The 12,391-nt window shown below is 39.4% G+C and overlaps 3 protein-coding genes across 3 annotated transcripts in view; 1 reads left to right on the forward strand and 2 right to left on the reverse strand.

Moving 5' to 3' along the window:
* The window catches only part of LOC134227859 (uncharacterized), a 185,920-nt gene that overhangs the window by 60,846 nt on the left and 112,683 nt on the right, over positions 1-12,391 (reverse strand). The window lies entirely within an intron of this gene.
* Positions 943-2,545, forward strand: LOC134227479 (uncharacterized). Its single transcript, XM_062709001.1, has 4 exons — positions 943-1,464; positions 1,525-1,690; positions 1,749-2,259; positions 2,326-2,545. The coding sequence occupies exons 1-4, from the start codon at positions 1,088-1,090 to the stop codon at positions 2,499-2,501; spliced, it is 1,230 nt and encodes a 409-aa protein (XP_062564985.1). The 5' UTR covers positions 943-1,087; the 3' UTR covers positions 2,502-2,545.
* LOC134228028 (uncharacterized) lies at positions 8,129-9,763 on the reverse strand. Its single transcript, XM_062709792.1, has 2 exons — positions 8,582-9,763; positions 8,129-8,529 (listed from the first exon to the last, which is right to left on the reverse strand). Exons 1-2 carry the CDS (start codon positions 9,648-9,650, stop codon positions 8,333-8,335), a joined length of 1,266 nt encoding a protein of 421 aa, XP_062565776.1. The 5' UTR covers positions 9,651-9,763; the 3' UTR covers positions 8,129-8,332.

Genomic DNA, 12,391 nt, shown 5'->3' on the forward strand with positions numbered 1-12,391 from the left:
GATCATAGGCAGTATTTTCGTACGGAAATAATAAAAGCAGTTACATGTTGGGTTAATAGACATTTTTCTAGGGCTTACATCAATAAACGGTAATTTATAAATGCGGTATGAACAGTAATTTATGAATGGTTTGATACTAGAGAAACAAATGGTTGCTAAAACAAAAGTTTAAGAGATCTAGAGCTTAAAAGAAGATATGTCGAAAATATGTTCGGTTCAATAAAAATGAACCTATTTTGGACATGCCTCAGAATACTGTTTTAAACTTACAATGTTTCGTTCGAGATATGAAACTGCTTCAATTAGGTTTTAATGAGTCAACAACATCATTCACGTGGTTTAAATCTATGTACAAATAAACTTACAGCTTTTGAAAGTTGACTTCAATTTTACAATGTCGTCTTATTTTTGGTCTAATCCAGCCGGCATGGGTAAATACGTAAAATATTCTTAATAATTGCAATATTTTATAAGAAACAAATGTAGGAAATACCTTATGGATAGTTTCTTTGTGCAATAAAATTTAAATATTGCACGTTTTATTTAGTTTTGTGTGATATAAATACAAAATTCAGCTAGGTGGTCCAAAATAAGAGCCCGGTCCAAAATACAGCCGTTACCCTATTGATCCAATTTTCAAGTGGATGCCATTTTGGTGATTATATGATATGCTAAATTTAATGCATTTTGTACACTAGAACATTTCAAATTTGTTACTAGAATGTGTTGGTCACGATGATTGCCGACTATGTCAAAAAAAAAAATGGTCTAAAATGCAATGCAAGCAAATAGTAAGACAACTTTGGGTAAGCATCGCTCAAAAGTTAAGCGGAGGTGAATAAATTGGCCCTAAGCAACATACAAATATACGTGCCACCGTCTCGACCACTTCAGTGCTTGGTATTATTTGTAATCAGTTCGTCTCTACAATAGGTATACGCTCTCCCAACTCATCGTATTCATATTTCACCATACAGCGAAATCGTTCTCATACAGTACCCACACATGTATTCACTACTGACGACAGGCAGTGCCGTTTAGTTTATAAGCTGCTTCTCGCCTCGCCACACAGCAAGTAACGTTCATTATGACCGAATACGATGCTGATGAATTAAACGCGCCAGTTTGGCTTAATGATCATTTTTTCGAACAAGCTTTACAAAGTTCTGAAAATGATTCGTCTATTAAGATTGTCGAAGGATATGAACTACGGCCTGCTACAAAAGGTGGAGACCACTATGCCAGTATTATGTTCCGCACCACCATACGGTACCATTCAAACCAGAAGTCCGAAGAGCAGAGGATAAACCTTGTGATCAAAGCTAAACCGACAGCTGACGGATTTAGGAAGGAGCTCACGAAAGATAATGGCCTGTTTAAAACGGAGATTAAAATGTACAGTGAAGTTTTGCCGGCAATGACTAAATTATTGACAGACGTGGATGAGCATTTGGAAACTCCAAGGTAATTGATATTGATGTGTTTTACTAGCAGTTAATTCTTTTCATTATTTGTTTATTTAAGATTGATATATGCTGCTCTAGATCCAAATGTGGTTATCGTATTAGAAGACATTTCGCCTAAAGGATGGCTTCCCGGACGTGAATGCGTTGAAAGTTTTGAAGAGGCCCTCTACACGGCGCGGAATATAGCGAAATTTCATGCCACGTCATTGCATCTTCAGCAAACGGTACTATGACGGACGACGCATTTTTAATTCATTGTTTAACACCATTTGAGTTTTACAGAGCATTGATTTAACAAACTTCAATGTAACAGACTTCGTGAGTACCGGGCCCGTTTTAGCTATTTTTAGCAGGGGGTTCGATGAGTTTTGTACTGGGATTGAATCGTGGCCAGGATGTGAAGTGTACACTGATAAGCTGAAAAAACTCAACGGTTCTCTCCAGCAACGGTGGCAACAAGTTTACGTAGCAAATCCTCCATCGATAGGCTACAATGTACTTAACCATGCCGATTTCCAGTGGAAAAATCTGATGCACAAAAGAAACTCAGACGGTCGCATCGTAGATTCTATGCTCATTGATTATCAATGCTGCCATTGGGGATCACCAGCCATCGATGTTTTGTCTCTAATTGATTGCATTGTAGATAATGGCACTAAGACAGCGCATCGGAACGAAATTATCTTTGAGTACCACCAGCACTTCGCAATGATATTGAACAAAATCGGATTCTTAGGAAAAATTCCAAGTCTTTTGGACTTGCAGATTGAATTACTACGCAAAGGGTTCCATGGTAGGCCTCAAATATTTGAGACAACTTGATAAGAGATAACTTCATATTTTTTCAATATTTTTTTAGAATTGGTGCAATCCGCTGTTATGGAATCGTTCAAGCATGTGCAACTCACTGAGTCCACTTTTGATGAATATAATGCAGGAGAATTTGGAGTAAACCCATGCTTCCAGAATAAGACTTTTCAGCGTATTATACGTGCAGAATTGGCATCATTGATGCATCGGGGACTGTTAGATTGAAAATAAAATGCGATACGCTTCCAGAAAATGCCCAAAGACTTTTTTTTATGTATGATAATTTTATGCCCGTTTCGGTTTGAAAGACGCCAAGCAAATGATTTGCTTTTTATTTAGTCAATTATCAAGTCTATTTCTAGCTGGATAACTTATTTTCACTTTCTGGCTTACTGCCACTGTGTTATTGAATTGAATGATATCCCTCCGAATAGTTTTAAAATAAGATTTTAGTATTGGAATTGCTTTGAGAATCATTCCTAAAAACAAAACAAAAATCGTTGGTAAAATTGAGAAAAACAGATAGTGATTTTCAGTAGAAAGTATAGGATTGTTAAATCTACCAATTAAAAAATTGTCACTTCGATAACAACTTTAACAAGACTCGACTTTTCAAAATAACATTTTACTCTCCAAATTAAATGTGCATTTTACATTAGAATCAACTAGTGAGCTGCCAATACAACAAGTGGTGTGCGCTTTCAATGCAACAAGTGAGATTTTCTTCAATTTTACTTTTCCAAAACCTACTTAGGGGTGATCGGGGCAATATGGGCCACCTAAGGAAATCGTTCCGAAAAGCGCCACAAAAACTCAAAAAACATCGTTTAAACGTAGTTGACTTATACTAGAGAATGTTACCTTTCATATTACGTCGATGAATGACGAAAAATGCGTTTGAAAATTGTTGGAATGCACTTTTGAAAATGTATTGATTTCAATGTGTGTTCCCGACTATACGGGGCAATATGAGCCACCATTTGGGGCAGTATGGGCCACCCATCCAAAACCTTTATTTAGGTGAAAAAAGTATCGTAATATGGAAGAATATGATATTCCTGCAACAGTTGTGAGTATTCCATACCTGGGAGCTGCGGATAGAGTCGAAACGATTGTCAAAAAATCTCCAAAGCAAACTGTCAAAAAGTATCCATCGCATCGAGAGAGTTTGTGAGCATTCTGAGAGCAGCCGAGTAAAAACACACGTGTAAATCAACTCATACTAATTATAGTTTATTTTTAACAAAACTCAATTATTTGGTGTCATTTCAGACCTATTGAAGAATTTTAATAAGTGAACAGCATGGTTAAATGTTACGATCGGTACAATAATTTATGCAATGCAGTAAATCGACGAAATCTTTGAAATTATTTTTTTAAAGATAAACATAATGATAATTCGATGTGAGAAAACCGTAGCGTGTACATTGAACACTGAGAGGAAATTTTCGGGTTTCAAGCAAAATATCTTGAAAATTAGAATCGATCGAGTCCGCAGCTCCCAGTTCCATACCAAATAAAATTAAAAAATCGCACAACCGCGGACTGAACAGATTTGTCACTCTTCACCGTTTGAACAGCCACATTTCAATTGGTCAATGGTCATTTTTTCTGTTTCAATCGCAGTAATGCGCTGTTGTAATTTTTCCGTAATGAATCTGACATATATGATAATATTCTTGTATTTGACTACTGAAATTTGAACTTGTTCGCATTTTAAGGCCTGGTATCTTGCTCTGTGCAGGTATGCCCATATTGCCCCATAGAGACCGGTTTTGGGAAAAAAATGTTTTATGATATTGCGCTTTTTGCACTTTATAAGAGTTCTGCGAGATTTTTTTTCTCACAGTCATCTTTTTCTCACACTCAATACACTCAAAAAAGTTTGATTTTCCGTGTATAATATTTGTGTGTGAGTGCTCAATCTGAAAACAAATAGACGTCAAATCATGGCGGGAATCAATTAAGGGTACACGCTTACATGTGACCAACGAGTAATGGGTTATAATTGGGTAAATTTCAGTAACAAAAATAGATCAACCCGAAATGAGAGTGAGTGTGAAAAAAAGAAGCGGGCAAATCACAATCTACACATAACTCTTCAAATTGCTGAAATCGGCAATAAATTCAGATTTGTATCAATACAAACATGTGTGCACAATATTCAATTTTAATATATCTTTTGATTGTGGTGTATTTTTGATCTGTATTTTAATCAGTTTTGTGTCAAAACCTTATTTATAAACTTCAAATCTTATAATTATTTTGTCTATGCAGCGAAATTTACATTTTCAAGTGTATTTTCATGTTTGAATTGAATTTTAATGCGGTTTTCACGTTGATGCATATGTGGAGCATCCTCTTATAGATCATATAACTTTTACATGATAAAACTTGTCAATAAGCTCAAAATGAGGGTGGCTCATATTGCCCCGTATGTTCATATTGCCCCTACTGCCCCTACTTATGAATCCTGTACACCTCCGGTGGTGCAAAGGGCCGACTTGAAAGATCTCCATCCTGAGCGTTGTCCAGCTATCGCTTTAACCTGTCGCCAGGTTAGATTTCGGTCGACTTCTTTTATTTCTTTTTTGAGACTTCGCCGCCATGAGCCTCTAGGTCTGCTTCTGCTGCGATGTCCCACTGGGTTCCAGTCTAATGCACCGTTTCCGCCCCTACGTAGAGTGATCCGTGCGCCTATGTCGATCTTGGTACCGCCGTCTGACGCCATTTGGCTACCAAGATATTGAATGCTTTCAACATTCTCCACTGGTTGCCCGGCTACTGTGAATCTGGAAGGGGTCACCGTGTTTACATTCAACGATTTGGTTTTGTTGACGTTGATTACTAAACCTGTCGATGAGGAGCGCTTGGCATGGTCCTTGAGCTTACTTTGCATATCAGAGCGCCGTTAAACGAGGAGTACAACGTCCTCAGCCAATTCGAAGTCGTTTAGGTGCTCCATGGTTACAGCCCGCGGTTTGGTTCACGGTCAACCGCACAAACCAGAATCTAGTCGATTACGATAAGGAACAGTAACGGTGATAGAATACATCCTTGCCTCGCACCAGCTACGACCCCATTGTGCAGCACTCTTATTCTCGTGGTGCCCCACATATTCTCGTGAAATTCGTTGACCTGCTCCAGAATGAAACGGAGCGTGACAATGTGACAATATACAACTTGTCCCGACGGCGTTTTGTGTTCTCCAAAGTTTGGCCAACGGACTTCACTCATTGGCAAGTTGTGTTAATTTACCCTGCTGGGCTAGGGTTAAAACGTCCCATGTTCCTATTCGTGTCCGTTGTTTCGCGCTAAGAGTCGTTGCCGTAAAATCAGTTCGTATTCTTTCATTATCGGATTCTAGAACAAATTGATGTTTCGGGAACAGTAGGTTGTTGGCCCAAGGTTTCCTATCCACAGGAAAGCGGCTGCCATCTAAGGTATAGCTTCCGAGAAATAGCATTACATACTCAGCCGCTAGATGCCAGAACAGACACTGTTGGATCCGCACCTCTTTGGTGAACAGACGTTCGGGTTCGATCAGCGTCGAACGTAACCTGCAGCAGCTGGAGAGTGTACACAGGCTAGCGTGTCTCAGAGTGATAAGTGCCTACCGCACGGTATCACGGGATGCCGCTTATGTGATTGCGTGTATGTTACCCATCGGACTAGTCATACGGGAAGACGAGGAGAGTTTCGACATGCGCGGAACCAGAGGAGCCCGTAAAGCCATTAGAGTCACTTCGACTATCAAGTGGCAACGGGACTGGGATATCTCTTCTAAGGGTAGGTGGACCCATCGGCTGATACCTAGCGTATCAAGATGGGTTAATAGGAGGCATGGGGAAGTTCACTTCCATCTGACACAGTTCCTGTCAGGCCATGGCTGCTTTAGGTGGTACCTACATAGGTTTGGGCATACGGACTCTCCCGTCTGCCCGGACTGCCCAGGGGTCGACGATACTGCCGAGCACGTACTATTCGTATGTCCTCGTTTCGTCGATGTTAGAAGCGGAATGCTAGAGGTGTGCGGGAGGGACACTACTCCGGATAATCTTATCCAGAGGATGTGTCAAGGGGTTGATAAGTGGAACGCGGTCTCGGCCGCTACCACTCAGATTGCCAGCATCTTGCAGCGCAATTGGTAGTTGGTTAAGTAGTAGTGGAACTAGTGGGTAGCTAGTTATGAGGTAGAGGAACTAGTGGGTAGCTAGTTGTGATTTAAAGCTAGCTAGCTAGGGTAGCTAGTATGTGGGCGTGCGTAGTAGCACGGACCCCTCCCAGAAGTAATGCCGAAAAGTCTGTTCCGGGGAGACTCAGGGTCTGTGAACAGGGTGGTTTTAGCGGGTCGGCAATAGCTAAACCCCGTTCGCCGGTAGCCCACCGGTGTCTGGATGCAGATTCCCAACCTACTGAAAAAAAAAAACACTGAGAAATTAAATCGTTACACGGCGAGGATACGGAGGTTATTCTTATCGAGTATAAACTGCACGTAAACTGTAAACTGTAAATTATTGTTTGCCGTGTGACTTTTGTCCAAATGATGGGTAAGTGCATTTGGCCGAAGGCCACAATACCGAAAAGTGTTTGGTCGAATATGTTCTTTGGCCGAACAAACCCTATATTGGGCCAAAACCCATATGGCCGAAAATGTTTTTAGCCGAAATGGACATACTGCCGACAACGTCGTTTAGCCAAATAGGGCGTTTGATCTAAAACACCAATTGCTGAAATAGTGCTTTGGCCGAAGAGGTCATTCGGTCACAATGGTCGTTTGGTATAAGCCTTGACATTCTCTGACAAATGGCCCTTTCTTTCAAACGACGAAATGGCATATTCGTACTGATGATTCGATCAAACGATCTGTTAGAGCAAACGGCTTTTCGGCCAAATTATTAGTTCGGCCAATTCCGCTTAGTAAAGAAACAGGGTCTCCAATTAGCCTAGCGTGCAAAAGCGTAAGATTGCCAATCCGGATACGGCGAGTTCGATTCTCGGTCCATACTATAGTTTTCGGGTGTTGATGGAAAGGGGCTAAGCTGAAAGCAAGCTAAGTGCCGGTTGGTATGTAGAGCCATAGAAGAATAATAATAATAATAAGAAGAAGGATAAAAAGAAACACGTGGGTATCAAGCATTCGTAGGCGGGTTTTGGAGATACGTACATAAGGGAAATTACGGCTTTGGCAGGTTTTGTTCTATTATTGTCAGAGGGGTTTTGGTTGACCAAATTTCATGAAATTCGGCCACAATATTCTTTGAAATGCGAAGAATGTGTAGGCCAAATTTGGGCATAATAGGTTATAGAAAGCCCCCTGACAATAATAGGTATATAATAATCTATTATAATATACACTATATTATAGCTTTGAGCCGATTTTGTCACTCTCCGATTTTGTCTACCTCCGATCTTATCACGTTGTCGACACGATTTTGTCACCCTAGAAAAATTTGGTCGCTAGTTGATTGCTAATTATACCGCTAACAACAATGATTTTCATGAAATATCTTTCACCGCTTGTGGTTTGTTATGAATCCTTATTGGGTACCTTTTATGAATTCTGTAAGTCTTTACGACAAGAAGTTAAGGGCTCCGTTCACGTATTTTGCCTTCTCAAGGATCATGTTTGTGAAACAAATAAAAAAAAATGATTTTTTTCAGTTTTGTCACATTTCCTATTTTATCACCCAAAATTCACCAGATGATAAAATCGGGATGTTACTCTACTATGAAAACTCATCTAAACCTGGAAAATGAATACTTCCAAAAAATAGATTTGGTATCATAATTCTTGGATGTGCGCAGAGCCCTCGCTCTGGCCAAGGATTGTAAATAACTGAGAACGGGAATTGTTATGCTGATTTAATCTTATATTTCAAAGAACACACAAGTAAATAACAATCATTCATACATTCAAACAGTTGAAAAGATATATTCAACAGAAAGAATCATAAACTACCTCTATTCATTATTAAAATAGATTTGCAAAAACATCAAAACAACAAAGAAACTACCAGTAGACCGCCACCAACAACTACAAATATTCGCCGACATCATTCAAGTCTATCCAGCAGGCCTTTTCGGTCGAACATTGGTAAGAGGCCTTTGATGATCTTGTGGTACTTTTTGTTGGTCATTATGGCTTTTTTAAATCGCCTGGAGCGTTCGTCTCCCGCCATCAAAGCGTCGAAATCGGCATCCTGTTCATTATTCAAGTGCACCGGCAGTGCGACTGCGGTAGAATATATGGCTGGAAAAATCTTTTTTATTAATGGGAAGATATTCATTGAATGCGAACGTACCGTAGAACATTTTCTTCAAAAGCTGTTGTTGAAATTGATGCAAAGTGGGAAATCGCTTCGTACAGTTTAACCGCTTTGAATATTTTGTCAGATGACAGTAATAGTAGTGCATGTATTCGTCGAAGCAATTTTGACGAATTTCATCTCTGGTGGACGTGAAGAAAAAGTAAAATAAATCGATAGCGGGGGTCGCATAACAGCAGTACTGAAAATCAAGAATTAGCACATCGATCGGTTGACCCTTCGCATCATATTTGAACATCAGATTGTTGGTCCACAAATCGCTATGTACGAAAACGCGCAAATCTTCCTCACATTCGTTATCGAATACGCACAATGCTTGCTCGATGAAGTGCGGTCGTAGATTTCGCATTTTGTCTGCATAGTAGTGCCATTCCGGCTCCCATGTGTAGATTTCATCTGTAAGGGCATCGTATGTAGACTGGAAAAAGATGTGGAACGCATCCGTTTCTCGAGTAAACATGCCAGTGGTGTATCGTTCATATATTTTAGGGTAGATCTCCAATAGTTTCACGGAAGTGGCATGTAGTTTGGCCATCGCTCTGAGCGACATTTTTGCATGTGCTGCGTCCAATCCCTGAATTCGGTTGACCATAACGTAGCCTTGTTGTGTAACATCATTCAAAATCATAACATCATTTTTTCTGTCTACGTATAGCGGATTCGGGTAAAGCTCAGCGTGGTCACCTACAGATTTCATCAACTGCCTGAATTCTGGAATCACTAATTGATACACATCCATTTCTTTACGGTGGACATCGTATTCACTTAGTTTTTGCTTCGCCAACGGGGTTTCGGATATACCTTTTATTATGTAGCTGCAAGTTTTTGGTAATTGGTCCTTTCTACTGAATATAACTTGCGCTCTGTATATAACACTGGCATAGTTTTCACCTTTTGGTAACGCGTATTTCACTTGAACTGATTGAACCTTGATCGATGCGTCATCTTTACACTTCCTCAACAGCGACTCAAAATAGTTTTCGTTGATCCATCCTGGAGTTTCACGCAGGTCGTCGATCAACAGTGGAAGAGTTTCCTCCGGCATTTTTGTCCAATCAACAGTTCAAACTTTTCTTTCGGAACAACGTCTAGGATTGTGAAGAAGACGTCCGAAAGCATCATTGTTTTATATTCGCTACGTCTCTTACGGTCTCGGGAAACAGAATAATTTATAGCCCTAATCCTTTGAGCAATACTGTCAGCTGGAGTAGAGTTACGGTCGTTTTGATGAGATCAGTGCGATTTATTCCCGGTGGACACGTAAAAAGACTGTGCTGACGTATGTGATTATGCATTGCAATGGTGCATAAGAGACGATAATTTGTCATACTCATCTCCATTTTCAGTGTAAAGTGGGAGGTGTATCATAAGCTTACGTGAAATGTAATCTAATCAAAAAGCAGAGCATGCGAAGATAACTTAAGGATATTAGCAAAGCATAGAAAATAAAAAAATAGTGCTTATTCCTTTTAATTTCGTGATGATTTTATCAGAAAAATTGTATTTTCAAGTGTTTTTCAATAATCTATATTGGTCGCTATATGGTCCAAACATTTTCATCGAATCCCAATGGTATTGCAACAGAAAGATTTTATTCCAAAATTTTGTATTTCCATCTAAAATGAACGATGCTGTGTGTTACGAGAACGAAGTGACCAGTTGACGCCATGATACTGCCAGTGACGTTTCTACGCCTGGGCAATGGACGTTCGCACGCCCCTAACTAGCTCACCTCCTAATATGGATTTCCCAGGGTCAGCGATTGCTTGCTTCGGGTGAACACACTTATTTTGCCTAACGAAACTGAGGTAGACAAAACAAAGAAGGCAGACCCACGTAAGGGGAAATCAACGCGATAATAAAGAAAGATTAAACTCACACCAAAAAATTATGAATATTACAGGTGACGTATTTCAATAAAATGACACAAAACCACATGACATAAACTGAATCGTATATTTTTCATGGTCAGGTGAATTAAAATTACATGTCACGGAACCTAAACACAGCACCCGATGCGACGCACCTAACGCACAAGCAGTCGATGACTTGATGCAGTGAAATACTTGTTCAGTGCAAATCGTGGAACCTGTTTTACTTCGATCACCCGTCTTTCAAGAAACGAAGAACCATGGGAGCAGGGTTGCCAAAAATACAGAATAATCTGTATTTATACAGATTTTTTACTAGTTTTCGAACACAGAATCTGTAATACAGATATACAGATTTTTTCAATCACGATCTGTGTGTACAGATATTTTAAATTTGTATTTACCAGAACCGTATAATATCCAATATAATTTTTAAATGTTTCATAAACGCGATTACATATTTTTTTCATTTCTTGCGCAGTCTGACAGTTCCTTAATTTTAATGTGGTGAACTCAAAAAAGTGCGGCCTCGTTTCGTACACATTATGACATATAGCAATAGCAAAGACAAACAGACATAATACTTTTCATCGTTCACTGATTTACTGGTCAATTTAAATAATCATTAGTTGGCCAATCGATCACTCGTGGTGCCCGCATCAGATTTGCTCGAGTTTGACATTTGCTCGCTACCGCCACTGATTGAAAACAACAGATGTCGTTAGTGTTCGTACGACGATAAATTTTATAAGTAAATGTTAAAAGTGTTATGTCTGTTGTCTGTGGCAATAGGTTTTCGCCATAAAAGTAAAGTGATGCATCATCTGCGAATGAGAAACAAAACGGTATGTCGGATGACTTATATTATGTTTTTGCGACTCGAGCTGATAATGGTTTCGTAATTTACTAAACTTAAACAAAATACACACCGGTTGTTATTTTATTTTACACGCAAGGTTTGAAATGTTGCAAGTAAAAATCATTTTGCTATTAGAAATATTCTCAAAGTACATAAAGCTAAACGGGTAGGGAGGGGATCAGACGTAGCGTCAATTTTACGTCATATAATTTGTTAATAGCTTTTAAGGGTAATCTTAACATCTTCTTATGTGTCTTGTGACTTTCAGAAATATTTGTGTGATGGTTATGATTTTTTTCCCAGAAAAATCACATAGTTAAATTTTCCAGGTGAATGTTATGTTGAGAAAAGCGCCATAATACATCATTCTATGATTTTTTCAATTGATTGATAGACGTTGAAGAATGGCGGTAGTAACAATTCGATACAGATTTCGATACAGATTTTTGGAGTACGAAATACAGATGAAAAGATTTTTTGGTTAAAAAATACAGATTTTCATTTGGTAACCCTGCATGGGAGAACCATCAATCGTTCACATCGTGATAATCGGACGACTGCGGTGGGCCGGGCACGTAGCCAGAATGCCGACAGTAACTCGGTTAAAATGGTTCTCGACAACGATCCGACGGGCACAAGAAGGCGAGGTGCGCATCGGGCAAGTTGAATCGATCAGGTGGAAGATGACTTGCGGACCCTCCGTAGACTGCGTGGTTGGCGACGTGTAGCCATGGACCATGCCGAATAAAGAAGACCGCACACTTCGGCCTTAGTCTGAATAAATAAATAATAATAATAGTCTCCGGCGAAGCTTCCGATAAAATTGTTTCGTCATTTTATTCGCATGTATATGTCCGTTGCGATTGATTCCATACTGACATATGCGGATCAAAGCGATTTTAAACAAAAAATATGAATTTTAATTTTTCCCTCATCGATTTTTCTTTTAACACCTTGTAAACAAGCTCTGTGAACTATCAACATAAGTAAAGTTAAGTTAGAGTTTGCATTGGTCTATTATTTCTCACGGAAAAGTGACATTTCTCCCATACTGAA

The sequence above is a fragment of the Armigeres subalbatus genome, chromosome 3, assembly GCF_024139115.2.
Source record: "Armigeres subalbatus isolate Guangzhou_Male chromosome 3, GZ_Asu_2, whole genome shotgun sequence".
In the NCBI taxonomy this organism is placed as follows: domain Eukaryota; kingdom Metazoa; phylum Arthropoda; class Insecta; order Diptera; family Culicidae; genus Armigeres; species Armigeres subalbatus.